Raw genomic sequence first — 18802 nt, 5'->3', positions numbered from 1 at the left:
TGCGGAGATCAACCTGTGCAGTCCACGTGGCTAACACGTGACACACGCGATGAGTGAAGAAGACAGATTCTGTGTGGATCAAATGAGGGGCAAATCTTTTGATGACGATATGAAACGATCGAAAATGAATATCTAAGCCCAAAACTCGCGCTTTTGCGTTATTTGCTTTGTGTAACAAAGTGCGATCGAGAACAAGGTGAATCACTTCGCGAAATAGTTAATTTCTTTAATACGGCATACAAATGATGACAGTTACGATTTTTTGCCACGAAGTGATGGATAGATAGAGAGATATAATGTTTATTAATGTGTCAAAAACACATAGCTTGGAAAAATCTCACACTTATTTTACCTAATAATTAGATACTAAAAAATATAGTTAAAGACTATTTAAAATTGTGTAAAATATCAAATAATGATATAAAATCTAAAACTGGACATACTAATCTAATAATCTGACAATAGCTGGTCTAATGAAAAATGATTAAATCTCGCCGTGAATTTTTTTTATACAAAACTTCCAGATATGCTTGAAAAGTATTTCATGTTTTTTTTACTGTACAACGCAGTATAACACTGTCTTTAACCCATGAAATAAAGAATACAAGGTCCTCTTGTCTTTGTAACGAATAGTGACGTAAGTGAATATTCCCTATACTTGTCTGATTATTGAAAACGTGATAATGTCGTAAAGAGAAATTTGATGACCAGCGGTTGGTCGCTGAAGGCACGCGGGCCAAGTTCATCAACTAAGTAGATTTAAAATTCCCATTTTTAAATTGTTTCTTCCACGTGCTTTCAGAATGATATAAATTATTTAGTTGTTTCGCTTTCGAGGATGGACATCTCGGAGGTATTTAAATTCCGGTTGATTCCAGTATGTTTTTTCGTACAGCTGACCTCTTGCAGACTCTAAAACACTATGTAAGTCTTATGCAACAAAAGTATATTTCACACTGGCAACACACTATTCAAAACTCTAAGAAATTAGAATTCTATAACACTTTTAAGGAAGAATATACGCCTTCCTGCTATTTGGATCTTACAAGAAAACTAAATAACAGGAAAGAATTAGTAAAACTTAGAATAGGTAATCATAAATTATTGATCGAAACTGGTAGATATGATCAAATCCCAAGGGATAATAGACTCTGCCCTACGTGTGAATCAAACCAAATTGAAGTCGAATTTCATCTACTTTTCCATTGTACTAAATACTGTAGTTTTAGAGATGAGTTTTACCAAAAAATAGAGAATCAAATACCAAACATAACACAATTACCTCCTATGCAAGCCACCAAAAAATTAATGAATTCTGATAATTATTATTTAAATACTCAACTTATGAAGTTTATTGTGAGATGCTTATCTTTACGAAATAATCTTCTATCGAATGAAAGTAATGTTACACATACATAATTTCTTTTTTCATTCCTATTACATGATTATTATTGTTATAAGTTTCGCTTTAGTTTAGTTGTACGCTTTTGCAATACTGTATTTACTTATAGTCATGCAAATAAAGCTTGTTATTGTATTGTATTGTATTGTATTGTTGTATCTTTTGCACTTGCGCAGTGAGCTTCGAGAGTGCCTCTTGTACCTCAGCTAACTGCTCAGCGATCGGTGGTTGGTTAGTGGTTGCCTTGTCATCTAATGAATTAAATAAAATATATACATACCATGAATCTATGGCCATTTCCCTTCGAAAAGACAGAATAAGATGACAAACGGGCAATTAAGGCGGCATAATACCTGAATTTGAATGAAACTTTAAGAGAGTTGAATAAACGATTGAAGAAAGAAAAAAAAATTAAACACCGCCAGACAGTTGACCCCCACGCAAGATCACTTCAGGTTGTCAGGGGACGAACTGGTGTCCGTCTAACTAAAAAATTCGAATTTAAAAATTACATTTAATCTCCAATATTTCTTATTTTTTTGAAGTTTACCTATCCTTTGAGAAAAAACACTATCTCCTCCAAGCATCCCCAAAAATCACCCAATATTTTCAAAACACCGTTAACATAGAAACATAAGACAATAAAAGCGTTTTTGGATTCATTTAAAAGCCAACGAAATATTTCCGTTAAACCCATGTTAAGCGGTGAAAAAATGACCTTCAGCCACTATCCCCCCTTAAATAAGACACTTTAATATATTTTCCTTCGAAGCCGATCAAAATGCCTTTGATATCAGACAATGTTTTAGTTATCCTTGGTGTTAGTCTCCCACGCAGACCCGTTAGTCTCCCACACAGACACGCAGACGTCTCCAACGAACGCCTTACTGACCATCCTCGGAGACCCAGGGGCAGTTAGTGGGGCGAAACGAAAGAATAAACTGGGCAGAAATCGTTTATTCCTTCGTTTCGCCCCACTAACTACCCCCGGGTCTCTAAGGATGCTTACTGACACGAGTGGATTTTCGCGTAGACCAATCAGCACAACAACACTCTTTTTTCGGAGGATTGCGTGACGAGCCAAAAGAACGTCTGCGTAGGAGGCAACATCGGGGTTGTAGAGGTTGTCACAAGAAAGGCGTGGGAGGTGGCCGGGAATGAAAGGCGCACACGTGTATACCATGTGGCGTCTACTTCGTAGCTTAGAAAGTCCTTATACACCGACATAAATTGAAATAGTGTAATATGGGGTATATGGGTTATAGGTGTGCACTATCAGAATTTGTTCCCCCTGACGTCCGTCAAGGTTTTTCATTTATAGTTCCACTACATTCGAGCCACCTAACATGTGAAGCCTTCCTTATTATTTCAAAATTTCCAAAATTCGCTTTAATTTTATTTATTTAAACACTAAAATCAAATACATCTAAACAGAACTTTTCGTAAATTCGCGTTAATTTTATTACAGGTTACAGGTTGTTGGCGCTGTTAAAATGCTTTGTTATATTCCTGCAATAAGGTAAGTATGGAAAGTGTTCGCTGACGAGAGCTTTGAACCAAAGCGGGCTTTACCGTAAATAAGCCATTGGCGCCCAAGGGCTTGTTGCTTTTAAAGACTCTTTGTTTTCCCCACTCTTCCCTGAAAACCAGCTGCTTTGACTGTTTTTGCTGTTATAACCTTCTACCTTGGCAAAAGAGGTTTTATTGAGCTTCTGGTGCTCTGGCAGGAATGATCGACTAAAATAGCAGCATTTAAATAATAGTCACAAACATACTCACCCACTAGCGAACATTATCATAATCATAAGCTCGAACATAACGCCGTTTTGTGAATAGATAGATGTATCATTGTCACTTATGTGTTTGTGGGAACGTCTCGACAACATCATAAGAAAATGAACGATGTCATTGTATGATTATGGTTGTGTAGATCATAAGGGTACTTGTGATCTAGATGTTCCTATTAAGGCATAAATGACATAACGGCGTTATGTCACTAGTGCTTAATAGGCCCAACTCGGGAGCCCACGCAGCTAGCAAAAAATAAATGTGTAAACAATTTTAAAAAGCTAGTTTGATAAGGACAAACTTGAAATTTGAAATAAGCGCTTGAGCGTAATGGTATTCAATATTCCTTTACATTAAGATTTTAACCGAGTATTTCATGTTCATAATTCACGGATTCATCCCTGAACAACCAGCTGTTTTGGGGCACTTTCAAACCTTTCTCTCTTAGCTAACGACGGCAAACACAGACAGAAAACACCCCGAGGTAAACATGATAAACAGTCTCAGGTTACTATAATGCAAACACCGTTTACAAGCGGCTTGAAAAGTATTATGTGGATATCTAGTAAACAATTTCTAGGGTTCAGAATTCCAACCGCCTGTCTCAAAGTTTAAATGTCTATCCAAGTCCATACGCAGTGAAATAAAGCATTTTAAACGCTGATGAAGACACAAGTCTGGAAACGTCCAAGAATTTTTTCGTATTTACTGGTAGCACATTAACAATACTTTTGTTAAATTATGTTCATACCATATATGCGAAATAGAGATTTTTTTCCTGATTTGTGTGAAATAAAGCTATCGCTACATGGTTTCGGCACATACAAAGCTGTTCTGATCTGTAAAACGGGAGCTACGTTAAAACAATAAGGAACTTTTGTATTTGCATTTTCTATTTACATGTTTTTTTTTGCCGGGTAATATACGGGAAAGGATCCACACTCTATTTCTATTTTTTAAAAAAGGCGATTATCCAGCTTGATCGAATAAGTAGCCATCTCCTGTCACTGCTTGAAAAGTGTGTTCCTAAGCCAAGAGTTTTAAAATGTCTTGAATAAAAAGATCACCCACTCCTAGCTCCCTTTGAACCTTCCGCCAAGTTTATCTGCGCCTTTAGATCTCGCTGCTAATTGGATCCTGTAGTTAACTCAATCTTAAAAGACGGACACTTGAAAACACATTTCTTCACAATTCTTCCGACGCCAAACAGTCTAGGCTTCAAAGTGCTAATATATTTTTTCAACTACTTCTTCCGCAAAAAGGTATTTTGGCATTATGGATGGCCGTGGAGCCTAGAGCTCCACCGTTTTGCTAATTGGAGCCCTGAAAACGTTTGTCACAAAGGTCTAATCCCTGCTTTTGTGGATCTTGAATCATTGGACCCGGCTGACGTTTTTGGGACTGGAGTCCAAGGGCCCCAAATCCCGTCTGGGCCCTGTGTATGAGCTTTTGTCAATTGGGTTTACAAGGTTTCTCAAATTAAAACGTTAGTTACAAACGAAAGTTGATAAAACAGTATGATATAAAGTTATTCTCTATGGCTTTGTAAAATCCAACGCTCTGGCGCTCAAGCTTCTTTCAATTACGACTTGCCAATTTATTTCGTAGTATGTTTATCACAGCGCGTCTTATGGGTCTTAACTTCCAGCAATAAACAACAGGGTTCAAGGATGAATTGGATAACACCAGGATCCATGTGTACACAGTAGATACCTTTGTAGCTGAACTTGATCCGTACAATATAATGAAAGCCAAACTAAAACTATGCGGAAGATAGCAGGCTAAAAACACAAGATATACGTAGAATGTACCGTGTGCAGATTTGCTGACTTTCGCAAAATTTGCCGCCATTTCGCCGTTCTCAAGTACTTGTACTTGCAGGGCTTTAAGTTGGTTTTTGTGGCGTCGCACGGCCAAATATATCCTAAGGTAAAGGAGAGCTGTGGCCGCGTAACATATTACCCCATTGATAGCAAAAACCACGTAGGTAATATCGGTGGAGACCCACAACCTAAATAAGACAAAAAACGCACTAAGCACCCACATGGAGATCACCGCAGCAACAGTTCGCTTGTAAGTCACAAGTTCCTGATATCTAAGATGAAGATGAATGGCCAAGAATCTGTCCACGCTGAGAGCTGTGATGCTAAAGAACGACGCTTTTGACAACAAGTTTGTGAAAAACGTAAATGCGGTATACGCTGCACATGTTGGGTAGTTTTCATTGTTTCTCTGTAACCACTTGATCAGAAATGCGATGTTAAAAGGATGGCATAGTATACCAACACCAAGATCAGAAACAGCAAGACTCAGAAGCAATGTTTTCAGAGGTTTTGACAGCGATGAAGTTCTTCTTAGCGCCAGGATTGTGACACCGTTCAAGCTAATGGCGGTAATAGTTAGGAAAGCGTTCAAGACACAATTAACAGTATACCATGAATAGAAGTCTTCAACTTCGCTACTCGCCGGCTGGTACATCAGCAGTTCGTCACAGAGAGGATTTTTCATGATCTTGAATTTCTTCAATAACACCGGCGAAGCTTACCGAAAAATGTTTAAAAGCTTTTGTTCCAATTCTTTACACAATGAAAACTTTTTCTTCACGCGCCTCTTGAAATTAGCGTTGCACGCGGCCGTGATGTGATAAATTAGCTTGTCTGAGTGATATTCTCTGTCAGACACGCTTTGAATAAGGCAATCGTCACGGAGAGCAGACTTCCATACGCAGAACAGCTTAGCACAGCTGTTGGAACTGAGGAAGCGGGAAGTCGCTAATATTGTCTGTGTTTTCTCTTCAAGTCTTATTTGTGTTGTGCGGGCGTATATTTCAGTTGTTATGTACTAAAAAAGTAAGATCAATGCAGATTTAAAACAAACGCGTATCAATGCTTTATAAATAAACCGCCTTAAAATGCATTTTTTCTGCCAATGAATTAACACCTGGAAACGGTGATATTAATTATTCTTTTCTTTTTTCTTTGACAGACATTAATCATTTTACACTTAGCTGATACGAGCCCACGTTTTTTTTGTGAGCGAATAAGCCAACGAGGCGCAGCCTAGTTGACTATCACTTATAGAAAACGCGGCCAAGCAATTGTTTTAGTAGACACTCGAAAGGGTTGCAGTTCAAAACCAGTATTTTTTTGTACTTTAAATATTTTCTTTTTATCTCAAAAAAGCATCCGATCGTGAGGTTTGCCTATACCCCTTTGTAAACAGGTTTGCGCCACAAATGATAATCAAACTATCACGCATCGCGAATATTATTATCACGAATGTTATTTATTAATTATTATTATTATTATTATTTCGTAAAAAACGTGGCCATCACGTTTCACGTATAAAATCGTAAAGTGCCAAAATCATACATAAACAATTGGTGACGTACATGGTAGTTATGTAACGAGTGGAATATCCCACGAGTCACTTGTATTTTCCTTGTAACACAAACGCCTTTAGGCGAGTGTCTATACCAAGAAAATACAAGTGACAAGTGGAATATTTCTTAGTATACCACGAGAAAGTGTTGTATGTAACTATTTTATAACATAATAATAGTTGAAAACTGCGTAGCGTCTTTTTATGCTAGAAATAATTGTTAATGTTCCAAAATGACGCTAAATAGCGGTATAAAACTGCTCCGACGTTTCGGCAATACTGCCTTCTTCAGGGTGGCACGAAGAAATAACGGACTCGTTATTTCTTCGTGCCACCCTGAAGAAGGCAGTATTGCCGAAACGTCGGAGCAGTTTTATACCGCTATTTAGCGTCATTTTGGAACATTAACAATTATTTTATAACATGCCATAGAAAAATGCTTTCTAAATTTCGTCGAGAATAAGATCGCAGCGCACGATGGGAATGTTGAGTTGAATACCGTCGAATATACAACTGCTTTCCTAAATTCTGATAAGCTGTTTTTTCTATGGCATGGTATAAAGTGTCTTATCTGTTCAAACCCTTACCAAAGTGCTGAAAACAGTGTTACATCATTTACTAGAACACCAAAAACGCGAAACAAGATGATTCACGAATCATGTTTAATTCAACTCTTCGTTGCACGTGCACGTGAAAATGTCTTGAAATAAGGAATAACGAAAAAATAAAATCTTAAATTTCGTTTGACCGAAAAATAAAAAGCCCAAATAACGCTTCACACAAATCGTATAGGAGACCCTCGAATAGTTACCATGGGAGAACCAATCAGATTCGCGGATTTCCAATAGAACACGGCTGAAAGTGTGTCAGACTTTTGAACTTGAAATGTCGTATTTCCCTCCCTCCATTTAAGCATTCCTCCTCCTATATTAGCGCCCTCATGGAATCACGAAATTTGAAATATAAACCTACTATTATCGTCACAATGAAGGTATGAGGTAGAGAAGGTGGAATAATTTTATGTGTCTTGCCAAAAATACAATTGCCGGTTTTCACTGTCACGCACACCAAAAAAATAAATCCAAATTCACTGAGCTGAAACAAAAAATCACGAATATTACAGGTTGTAGATAATTGCTAGATAGTCTACGTGCCCAAGTCTCGGGTCTATACGGTATTCCTTATTCGAGTTATCCGTCAAAATGTTCCACATAAATTTAAAGAGCACAGTATGGAAACGCCATGTTGGTAATTAATCATGGAGATTGACAAGGAAAAACCTGAAATTTGCAATAAGCGCTCCGGGCGCTTAAGGGAGGAAATGTGGCATTCAATTATGCTAAAGATTTAACCTAGCATTTAATTCAATATTCATTATTCTGATTCACTCCCAAAAACCAGCTGCTTTAAAGTTTGCTGTCAAACCCTTCTTGGTCACAGAAGGTTCATTTGCGGTTTGATATTATGTTCTCAAACTCATTAATAATTCATGACGTTATAAGCCAACCAGAGCGCCCCATTCGGGTCAGGTGGATGAGTTGGAAACTCAATGAAACACCAGTTGAAAATCACTAGTGTTTCATCACGTTTTCATCACTAGTGTTTCATCACGTTTTCATCACTAGTGAAAAAAATGTTCTTAATCTGCATATTCATATATTACTCAAACACAGCTTTACATGAATCATTAATTTTTAATAAACAATGACCAGGAAAAACATTTCAAATTACAAACTGACAAGCCTAAGTCATTTGAAATTAAAGTTTACAGTACATTTCTTAAAGTCGCCAAAACAGACTGGCATAGTATCCATATCCACATTCTGAGAAACTTTTTCTACCTTCCGTGACACGGACTCACTGCTGGAATCGACACTAATTGTCGCACTTACTGTAAGCGGCTGAACTTTGTGCAATTCATACTCTTTAAAAACTCCACCAACCTCGAGTATTGGAACATTGACACTTCGCACTCGTTGCCAATCCTCAAAAATCCCTATTGCCCACTTATTTTTATATCTGGTAGACTTCGGTACTGCTCTCTCTACGCAAAGTTCTTCTTCCTCGATTGTTTTCGGGGAGCGAAACCTTCCTTCGGCCATGGCAAAAACAATATGTAAATCCCTTCAAGTTCACAACGCTTTTAGAATACAAATTTGGTGCAACGCGAAACTATTGGATAATTAAAAACAAAAGCTCACAAATACAATGAATGCCGACTGAATACAACAAATCACACATACAAGGCATTTTAAAGAAAAATGGGAAAAAATACGACACTGCATAATTTTGTATTGTTTCTTTAGAGAAGTCATTTCAAAAACTCGTGCATCGTGATGAAACACTCGCACTCGTTTTTGAAATAGTACATACATCGAGGTTCGATACGTTCACTTACTCTGTTGTTCAAGCGGCTAGTTATAAACTTAAATTAAGTAAAACTAAAGCTGGTTCAATGATGGCGTAGATTGACAAGGACATTTGAATTCAGTGCCCCGGGCGCTTAATCTTGAAAATACGATATTCAGGCTAGTGTATAATATTTAATTTTTTATTTTCTTTTGTATTGTAAATCTCCATCAGAAGGTGACTGGTGCATTCCTGTGCCAGCTATGAACGTAGAATTCCAACAGTTTTCTTCGCCAACGCCGCCGCAAGTGACCAAAGGTCCCTGGAGTTGAGTGACTAACTGCCCCTTTCTTCTCCCTTCTTCGCACTCGTCGCCATATTGGATGGAGTACTTTTGTCGACAACTTGACGTCATTCGTTTACGTCACATGATAGTTGCGCTAATTGCATGCCATTTTACGCCACTTTTGAGACTCATAAAATCGTCCATTTTAAGCTCAGAAGCTTCAAACTTCGGCATGATGTCTTTAAAACTCTTTCTTTCGAAATAGGTAAAAACATTTTTCGTTTCCATATGCATTTTAAGATTTGGGGACAGACCCATGATCTGGCCCTTTTTGCAAGATCATATCTTGTTCGATCGCGAAAGTAGGCATTAGACATTAGACACTAAAGTGTAGCTCTCGGCCAGAAATTGCAAAGAATCTAATTGCCTTTACGTTAATTTCTTATACGAGATCGCCCACCACTAACTTATAACTTCCTTTTCTTCAAGTTACGTTGTAACTCTCAGTACATCCTGTAGTAAACTCTTAGAAAAAAACCTCTGAAAACGCAAAAAAAAAACAAAACAACAAGACAAAACAAAACAAAAACAAACTATAAAAAGTAAAATACTCGCGAGTTTTATCTGCAAAACTTTCGAATAAGGTAGATAGTAAGGAGCAGAAAGACAAATATAATTTTTGGTAAAATTTTTCCATTAGCAAATACAGAATGACGTTTTAGATAAACAGACGCAAGGAGTCTTAAGAGATTATTCAATGAGGATCTCCCTGTAAACGGGTGTAAATTAACACAGCGTATACATGGTGATGCGAGCGTTAGAGTTCGGAAGCGATTTACTTATCGTGAGTGTACGCTGTTTTAAATCATTTTCTGTTTTAATACTGTAAGAAAGATTATTCTAAAGTTTAAGGACTTGGAAAGGTCTTGCTCAGACGTTGAGACTTTAGTACTGTACTTAAGTTACCTAATGACTGGCTGTTATGAAAATGCGCTCAAAGAACCGTGGAACAATCTACTATGGTACTGAATACAATAAATTTCAATTTGAAGGCATTGACACTAAATATACACCAAATCGCAATAACGTTGTGATGTGATGATAGTGATGATGATGATGATGATGATGATGATGATAATGATGATGATGATAATGACGACGATGCATGATGACGATGGTAATAAAAACTGTAAAAAGCTAAATAGAATTTAATTAGCTTATTCGTTATTAAGAGCTTGCATCATTCACACGGAGCCCATGTCACATGCATGCGAAAAACTATGCTCTAACAAAGTGAAGGGAAAGTGCAAAGCCTTTTATACTGTGGTGCTGACTGCGTTGAGAATTGTTATAATCCGAGAATATATGAAGGTTCAATGACTAATTAATTCCTATATCTAAAATACTTAGTTGGTAAAAGAGAAGTTTAATAAAGGCCTTAAAAATCAGTGGCTGTTTTTATGTTAGAGGCGATAAAGTCCTCTAGACGGCCTTAACGTCTAAGACGTTAAAGGCATTTGGTATAAAAACGGAACGCATTTAGTAGACGACTTTTCAGAAAAAATAATAAAAAAAGACTGGGTTCTACACTCGAGGTCACTGGACACGAAGACGTTAAAGCCATCAGACGAATAAGGCGTCTGTCCTTTTTGCTGTTTTTATACTAGTTAACGGCGTTCCGTTTTTGTACAAGACACCTTTAACGTCTGAGACGTTAAAGCTGTCTGTTAAGGGCGTCGTTCAGACGCTCTTACGAAAAAACGTTATAGCCATTAGACGTTAAAGGCGTCTGTCTTATTTACCGTTCTTATACTAGACGTTTAAGTCGTCTCGAGACAGCTTTAACGTCTCAGACGGCTTGAACGTCTCTAGCATAAAAACGGCCAGTCTTAAAAATATTGTGATACTACACGGTACAAACCCATGGGGGAAAAATGCAAAGAGGGTTAACTCATGTCCAAATGTTTTAGGCATAGGTCTTTTTTTACATCTTCGAGTTTAACAACGTCCTCAGTTGGTAGGGCAATGTGAGATGTGATGGGTATACAAGTCACAACAACTAACAAGGGAGTCGTTTAATTCGTACTTACGTGAAGTGGAGTTGAAGAGATTGAAGTAGTTTCTTCGATATAAGAATTCCCAGGACAGACCGGAAACCAAGAACAGTACATAGATACACACAGAGGCAATCAAGAGCTGCTGATTGGCTGTTGAGTTGATTGACAAGACACCGACAGTATCCGTGGCTGATCCTAAGGGCTGAAGCAATAAGGGATATTACCACGAGCTGTTATGTTTTAAACGATTATTTTGTCATGGGTAAAAAAGAGAAAGAAAATGCTATTAACTAAAGATTAAACACCCCCGGGCGAGGGAGGGGGGACTCCCATATGAAAGAGATGGGGATGATCCTCGTCTCGCTTAGGAATGTAAAGTAACGGAATTTGATCTCATTTAGGGTGTTCAGGACAGAACACCAATATGTTTAGCCGTCATGGGCTCGTTTAGGGTTGCACGTGAAGAAATAAAGAACGCCGTCATACTGTGTTGACGGTCTACGCCGAAAAGGCCGAAAATGGTATTTTGTTAGGGTTGGGAAAAAGTTTTAGCCATGCCCAGTTGGTCTTTTTAGGGGTGTTATTCAAATTTTCCGACGAGCATCGCCGTCCCTTTATGAGGGTCCAACCCGGGGTTTTATAGCAAGCCACTCCCTCTCCGGAAACTCTGTTTTCATCCGTCCGTTAACCAGCCTGACGTATTGCAAAGACCAAAGTACGACTAATATAACTTTACAAGTGAAATAAAATAGGGATGAAAGGTGCCAAAAAGGCAAAAACCCTTCTTCGGTGGTAAATAACGTTTCCAAAGAAACACAACAAAACAAGCATTTAAAAATCGCGTTGTCGCGATTTTTTGTCAACGTTATTTAATTACCACCGAAGAAGGGCTATTGGTTGAAACGTTTCGTTTCTTTTTTAACAAATCCTTTTTGTCACCTTTCATCCATATTTAATTTCACTTGTATTATTCTAAGACCACGCAGTATTTGGAACTTTTGCTCTTATAAACGATGACTAACCTTAACTGGACTTATGTAATGTTTCATCGTTCTATCCAAGCGATGCGAATTGTCGAAATATTTTGCCAGACATCCATTCTTCGCAGTGAACTCTGGAAAGCCTCTATCCATCAATGCGACGCCATATTCCAGTGAAGCATCGATAAGCAGGGCCACTCGGAAGTGATCGTTCTTCAGTTGGTCCAAGTAATAATAAGCTTTGTACCTGTCCAACATCACACCTTCAACTTCCCCAGCTTGTAAACTGTCAAACATCTTCGACTCTGTTTCGTACGCTATAACAATCGAAGATAATTCTCTGTAAGAGGCGATTATCGTATGCGACACGCTCACTTACGCCATGACTACAACACGAATCACATCCTTACGACAGACGCGGGCGTGTGTAAAATGGTCCTAAGTCACGTCGTGTAAATCGGCCCTAAAAACGGATTAAGGCAAGGGTGCAGTGATTCGGTAATCATCTTTCCGACATTCTGCCGCATCATTTATATTATCCCTTCTCTCTCACTCAGTACCTCCCCCCCCCCCCTCCGTCTCTGTATTTGTCCTTCCTTTCTCCCGTCAATCCCTCGCTTTCCCCACCCCTCCCTCCTTTCCTTCGTTAATTTGTTAGTTCGGAAAGGAAATTGTGATTTAAACTCTAGATAAAAACTAGACTGCTCACAGGTTCTCTATTTTTAATGCAAACGAACGAGGGAAAAACGGCGAGCGCGAAGCACTAGGAGGCAGGGACGGAGGGGGGGGGGAGGCAGTGAAACGAGTGAAAGAAGAAATTCCCTCTCTCCCCGCCCCCTCTCCCCCCTCCCCCCCCCCAAACATACACACCTGGTTCTTTTCTTACGCTCATCGATCGAATAAAAAATAAAAAAATAGAGAGGCTGTGACCAGTCAAATAAGAAAAATGTTAACTTACTTCAGAGAACAAAAGAAGCATTGTAAGAAAGGTTACTGAATAATTACTTGTGACATTTGCCCCTTGATGCCTGGCCTCCTTTTCAGCTGCTGACCCATTTAAAGCTGCGAGCTAGAGAAAGATAAAACGAAAGCTTTTTTACATGGTTAGGAAAACTCAATCGTAATTTCAAGAGTGGACTTCAAAATCTTCCTTGCCAATTTTGTAAATATCTTTAAAATACTTTTGGGAGAATTTGCATTTCTGTCGAGATGTTTTCCTTAGATTTTTCTAGAATTTATCTCAAAAAATAAATACGAGTATTTTTTTAACGGATGAAATACATGCATCTGATACTTTTGTAAGTGTTAAAAAGTATTTCATCAAAACATGCGCGCAGTTAATTACTGTTGTATAAATGTCACACATAACTTCCATATGAACGAATACTCTTTTGCGTTCCCTACACATGCCTGCAGGTAAATCCCAAGCAGCTTAGTTGTCGTGGATTGCGAGTGCTAGCAGTCGTAATTTTTCTCCAAACACCGCGAACAGCGAACACAAAACTGGCGTGATCTCCGAGTGGTAAGCAAACGGACAGGTCGGTTCGCCCCTCTTACCCTCTTACCGCTCATAGGTCGTGCTATTTTCGTGTAAAAGCGCGTTCGTTCTGGAGAAAAATAAGACTGCTGGCAGTCCTAGATTTGCTGACCAACCAGAATGCGCAAAACCAGAACAGTAACTCACGTGTTTCCCTTGAATGCTTTTACAGTCGGAGTCCACGGACGATACAGTGATGGCGCTAGTTACAGCCGCAGTAAAAATTGCGATAAGGCAGACACCGGTCAGAATCCACAGCACAGAAAATATTCGACCATATATTGTCCGGGGAACCTTGTCTCCATACCTGAAACAGTACATTTAGAACTTCTACTGTATGAGCCGGTTCCCTTAATTAGAGTAATTTCTTCCCCGCATGTTAAGTTGCCGGGCTTTGACGATCATGGGGATGCCTTCGCGTGCAATGACACACAAAGTAAGCTACAAATGCCGAGCTGGTAAGCCGCAAGCGTCGTGTACAGGGATGGCTTCGCCACTTGCGTTATGACGCGCGCGTAGAAATACCAAAATCGATACATGTGCTTACAAAAAGTAATTCCATGTTTTCTTTCTAATAAATATTCCGCTGATACACGTCATTCTAAAGGGAATAGGCTTGCTAATAACCTAAAGGTCTAACATAAAAAAATATAATATATAATAAAAATATAATATTATTATTAAAAAATAATTATTCACCGTAATAAATTTTGCTGGCCTTACCCGACTGTTGTCATGGTAACAAGAGCCCACCAGAATCCCTCGGATGATCCCCTTCCAAAGGATGATGGGAAGTCTTGCTGGTTGGTGCTAGTTTCCTTGAAAGGAAAGGTCTTTTTTGTTAAGATTGTTTATGGTGTTGCATGTTATAAAGAAAAAACCAAACCTAAATTCTCTTCATTCTTGAGTTGAAATCGGGCATTGTTTTCTCTGTAGAAAAAAAGCCCTGATGATCCTTAAACCGATGTTCGGGTGAATTCAACAATAGATCAGGTAGTTATCTGGTCCTAAGTACTTCGTCACAGAGTTCGGTTCTCTGGAATGTTTCTACAGTCGAAGCTCTCCTAAGCGGACACCCTCGGGACGCGAAAAAAGTGTCCGTAACTGGAGCTGGCCGCTTACGAGAATGGTTCTTGTAAGCGGCCACTAGAGGTGTTGGGGATAGATGGCCGCTTACGGGAGCTTGCCCAGCTAACATAATGGTAATATGCATGTTAGTGGTGTTTCGAAATGTAACCGGACGTGGATGACGACAAAACAAACACTGAAATATGGCACTGTAATTGCAGTAAAATCATTGTGACGAACGGCGATGTGAAGTTGATTGATTAATACAAGATACAGAGGTTTTTTTATATGATTTTCTTTGTGGTGTCCGCTTACGGGAGCTTAAAAACAAAGAAAAAATCTAAGTCGTAATCTCGGAAAGTGTCCGCGGCCGCTTACGGGAATGTCCGCTTACGAGAATGTAAAAATACAGAGTTTGTATGGGAGTAAAAACGGGGTTTCTAACAAGGTGGCCGTAAGTAGAGCTGTCCGCTTACGAGAGTGTCCGTTAAGAGAGCTTCGACTGTATTAATAATATTTTAAGGTAAGAGATCCGCGAATCACTCTTTTTACGACAGAATTAAATTGTCTACTCAACAACAAAGGAGAGAGTAGGTTCAGACTCTGGTTCTGTGACATGTCCGGCTGCAACGCAGACTAATTAATGCAGACCGCTAACCACAGACCCGGGGGGGGGGGGTACTCCATATAATGACCTATACGGGGAGGCTTCGCCCGAAAGGGGTACTTTTTTCAGGCTTCAGGTATATAAAAGGGTAGGGATTTCACAAGTTTAGGTATATGAAAGGGTAGGTAAATCCGTCATTTAGGTTTTTAAAAGGGCCTTGAATTAAAATATTTCGAACAGACGCACTTTATGGCTGTATTATTTTAATTTATAAAGCGCAACATGAAAATGACAAGAAAACGTCCTGTTCTAAGTCTATGCCATGTCTTTTAGGTATATGAAAGGGGTACCTTTTTTCAGTAAAAGGTATACGAAAGGGGTACAATTTCTGTGAAAATGGTATATAAAAGGGTAAGGGGTAAGAGCTTGGGGCGGAGCCTCCCCGTATAAAACTTTTTTGAGTGCCACCCCGGGCCACAGACAAAAGTAGTTTAGAAAAATTGTAAAAACATACCTGCTTACGGTGTGTTTTGAATCAAACTTAGTAAACTCCATTCCAGTACTGTTTTAGGACCTTAACGCCACGTCCCCACCCCCCTCCCAATTCAATGTTGGAACCTCACATTACGATCTTGTGCGAGCAAGGTTGCTAGTAGCCCAACACTGAATAGAGGAAGGGGGGGGGGGGGAGGGGAAGAACAAAAATGGAAAGCTTCCCAAACCTTTAGTCTGTTGTTGTAGATACAAGTGAGTAGTAACTGACTTGTAGCGTCGTGTTGCAACTAAATGTCTTGAGATGTGAAAACTAACGTGAATTTGCAAGGACCACCGTGACAAAATAGAAGTACCGGATCCTCTCACTGTAGAGGATCTAATCAGCTATAACTAACTAACGAATGAAGAAAAAATTGCAAGGCCGGTTGAACGGTTTGGGACTGTATTGAAATTCCAATATTTCGGAAGGCACGGCCTTCCTTCTTCAGGGCATTCGTCTTGAGATGTGACGGATTGTAGCTATCATAATCACTTACCAGTGCCCATATCGAGATTCCCGAAATGCCGGCCAGCAGTAAAATCACAGCGACAACAGGCCAAGCAGACAGGATCGTACTGGTAGTCAACTCCTCTATCTTCATCTTACAAGCATGATAATCGATCACCAACGCTAGACCAGGCGATTTTACAACCGTAACGAGCGTGACGCTATTGTTTTTCAAGTCCGTCAACTCTTCGGTCAGCGACGAAGAGAGAGACGGTGTGATCGGCACTGCGATGTCTGCCTGCTTGTCCAGAATGACCGAACTCAAATGGTCCTCGGAGAAAACTTCTCGCCAATGGATCGCTTTCGTGTTGCAGTGGTATTGGCGAAAACAGTGTCCTAATCCAGCTTCCACGAAATCGTAGAGCAAGCCATGCCGCTTTGTGCTGTTAGCTTTAACGTATGGTGGGTCGTGTAGGAAGGCTACGGTAAAGTTTGCGCTCAATTTTGGACAAACGTCAAGTGTGCTCCTCGTAGCTGTAACATTTGCAGCCGTACAGAGAAAGAAAGTTAAGAAAGCCAATTGTGATGTATGAAAAGAGGTGACCTTTTTGAAAGCCATTTTGTCTATGGATCAGATTTCAAGTATATTGGCTTATAGTTCTTTTCTGATTTGTCACGCGATGGCTGCTTTCCGCCTTGTGTAATGTGGGAAACAGGGAGGGGTGGGAAGGGTCTGGACGTCCTGCCTTCTGTACCTTTTTCTTTTACTCCCGCGCCTACCCCAACCCTAGTAGCTCCCGCCTCATGTACTTTTTCTATTGCAAACTGTCACGCAATGTTAAGAATTGCTTCCTATTTCGCCCTGTTCTGAATTCTGGGAATCCCGCTTCTCGCCCGCTCTTGTCCCGTACACTTCCCGCCCCAGTTTGACTCCTCGGTTCCCGCCTTTCTCCCTGCAACCTCTACCCCCACCGCGTTAACCCTGCCCCCTCCCTTGCGAAAGGTCATGTAAGAATTGTAATGGCAGAGACAGAAGGTTCGAGGTTCCACCTGAGTTTTGAGTTCGATTCTGCGATTTTATTAGAGTAAATCTGGAAAGATGTACCATACGGCTATTGATAAACCAAATCACAACCTCACATGATCTGAAAGTATTTCCATTTATTTTACAATACAGTATTTTTATTATTATTACGGACATAGTGTTTGTTCGTTAGATTACGCCGAGACATCAGTTGACGGGTTAGCCTGCGGATGTACAGCTTGGGCTTTAATTCGAAAAACAAACTGTCTCATTTCTTTCTGTCTCCAGCAGTAAATTAGCGGATTGAGGAGAGAGTTTTTAAAACATGATAAACGTATTGGTCCATGGGCAAAATGCGCAAGTATTGAACACTTCAAAGTTTAACTTTGCAACTTTTCGTGCCAGAATGTCAAACGGCCCCGGCAAGAGACATAACACAACGGCACCGATTACAATTGCAGTTGTTTTGAGAGCCCTGCGTTCTTTAGTGAATCTTTCCACTTCTTCTTGCGGAAGCTGTTGAGATTTGATCATCTTCTGATGTCGGATTGTTTCACGATACAATATTGCGTAAGAAAACGAAATGAAAATAACACACGGAATAAAAACAAGAGGCAGTAACAAAGTTTGTAAAAGCGATCGCAATAGCACACAAGAAACAGAAAATACCCAAATTGAGATCACTGCCAACTTAGTGTTTCGCGTTGTTACAATGTAAGGGTAGCGCATAGTAAATTTGATCGCTACAAGCCTCTCGCAAGTAACTAACATCAGATGAAGGCACGAGCTAAGACTTACAGTACGTATTAAAAACCCGTAAGTTAGAACCGTATAGAAAGTCGCACTGTCAGTTATATCATGGCCACGGAGCTCAAATATTTTCCACAGGATAAACGCTGGCTGTACTGTGAGACCAGTTAATACATCAGTTGCCGCTAAACAGGCCAGCAAGATGTTGGTGTAACTCTGGAGTCTTGGTCTTCTTTTCACGGCCATAATCACCTGCACGTTGAGCAGAACTGTCAAGGGACAAGTGAGGCTGTTAATGATGATGGCGATGATTAAACTTACTCGATAATAATTTGAAAAATCATTGGTTCTGTTTGAGGTGAAATTTAACTCGGTGAAGTTTTCCATGTTCGTAAGCTCAAGACGATCCAATGCGTTTGAAGTGACTTGCGCTCGGCTTAAATAGTGTTTCCGTTCGGATTACTTTATTTAAATCTGAGACGATAAAGTGTGCACATGTTTTCGGAAAGCGATTTCCCATGCTGAGTTGCCTTTGTCGCAAATCAGCTAATTAAGAAAGATTGCTTTCGCTTTAGAACTTTATTTGGCAAA

The 18802-nt window shown here is 39.6% G+C and overlaps 2 protein-coding genes and 1 pseudogene across 2 annotated transcripts; all 3 read right to left on the bottom strand.

Annotated features, from left to right (window-relative positions):
• Nucleotides 1-1097: 1097 nt before the first annotated feature.
• On the bottom strand, nucleotides 1098-17056 carry LOC144645345 (uncharacterized). The gene is made up of 7 exons (XM_078504893.1): nucleotides 16487-17056; nucleotides 14504-14598; nucleotides 13928-14087; nucleotides 13249-13312; nucleotides 12286-12560; nucleotides 11297-11465; nucleotides 1098-1653 (listed from the first exon to the last, which is right to left on the bottom strand). The coding sequence occupies exons 1-7, from the start codon at nucleotides 17054-17056 to the stop codon at nucleotides 1502-1504; spliced, it is 1485 nt and encodes a 494-aa protein (XP_078361019.1). The 3' UTR covers nucleotides 1098-1501.
• LOC144645689 (adenosine receptor A2a-like) lies at nucleotides 4107-5998 on the bottom strand. The gene has a single exon (XM_078505243.1). The coding sequence runs from the start codon at nucleotides 5696-5698 to the stop codon at nucleotides 4769-4771; it is 930 nt and encodes a 309-aa protein (XP_078361369.1). The 5' UTR covers nucleotides 5699-5998; the 3' UTR covers nucleotides 4107-4768.
• A 599-nt stretch (nucleotides 17057-17655) lies between the features above and the next one.
• LOC144645871 (adenosine receptor A2a-like) lies at nucleotides 17656-18598 on the bottom strand (annotated as a pseudogene).
• Between the last annotated feature and the right edge of the window lie 204 nt (nucleotides 18599-18802).

This window comes from Oculina patagonica, chromosome 3 (assembly GCF_052425735.1).
Source record: "Oculina patagonica isolate OP01 chromosome 3, crgOcupat, whole genome shotgun sequence".
Lineage (NCBI taxonomy): Eukaryota > Metazoa > Cnidaria > Anthozoa > Scleractinia > Oculinidae > Oculina > Oculina patagonica.
The sequence above is the reverse complement of the archived record's forward strand: the minus strand, read 5'-3'. Positions and strand labels throughout refer to the sequence as shown.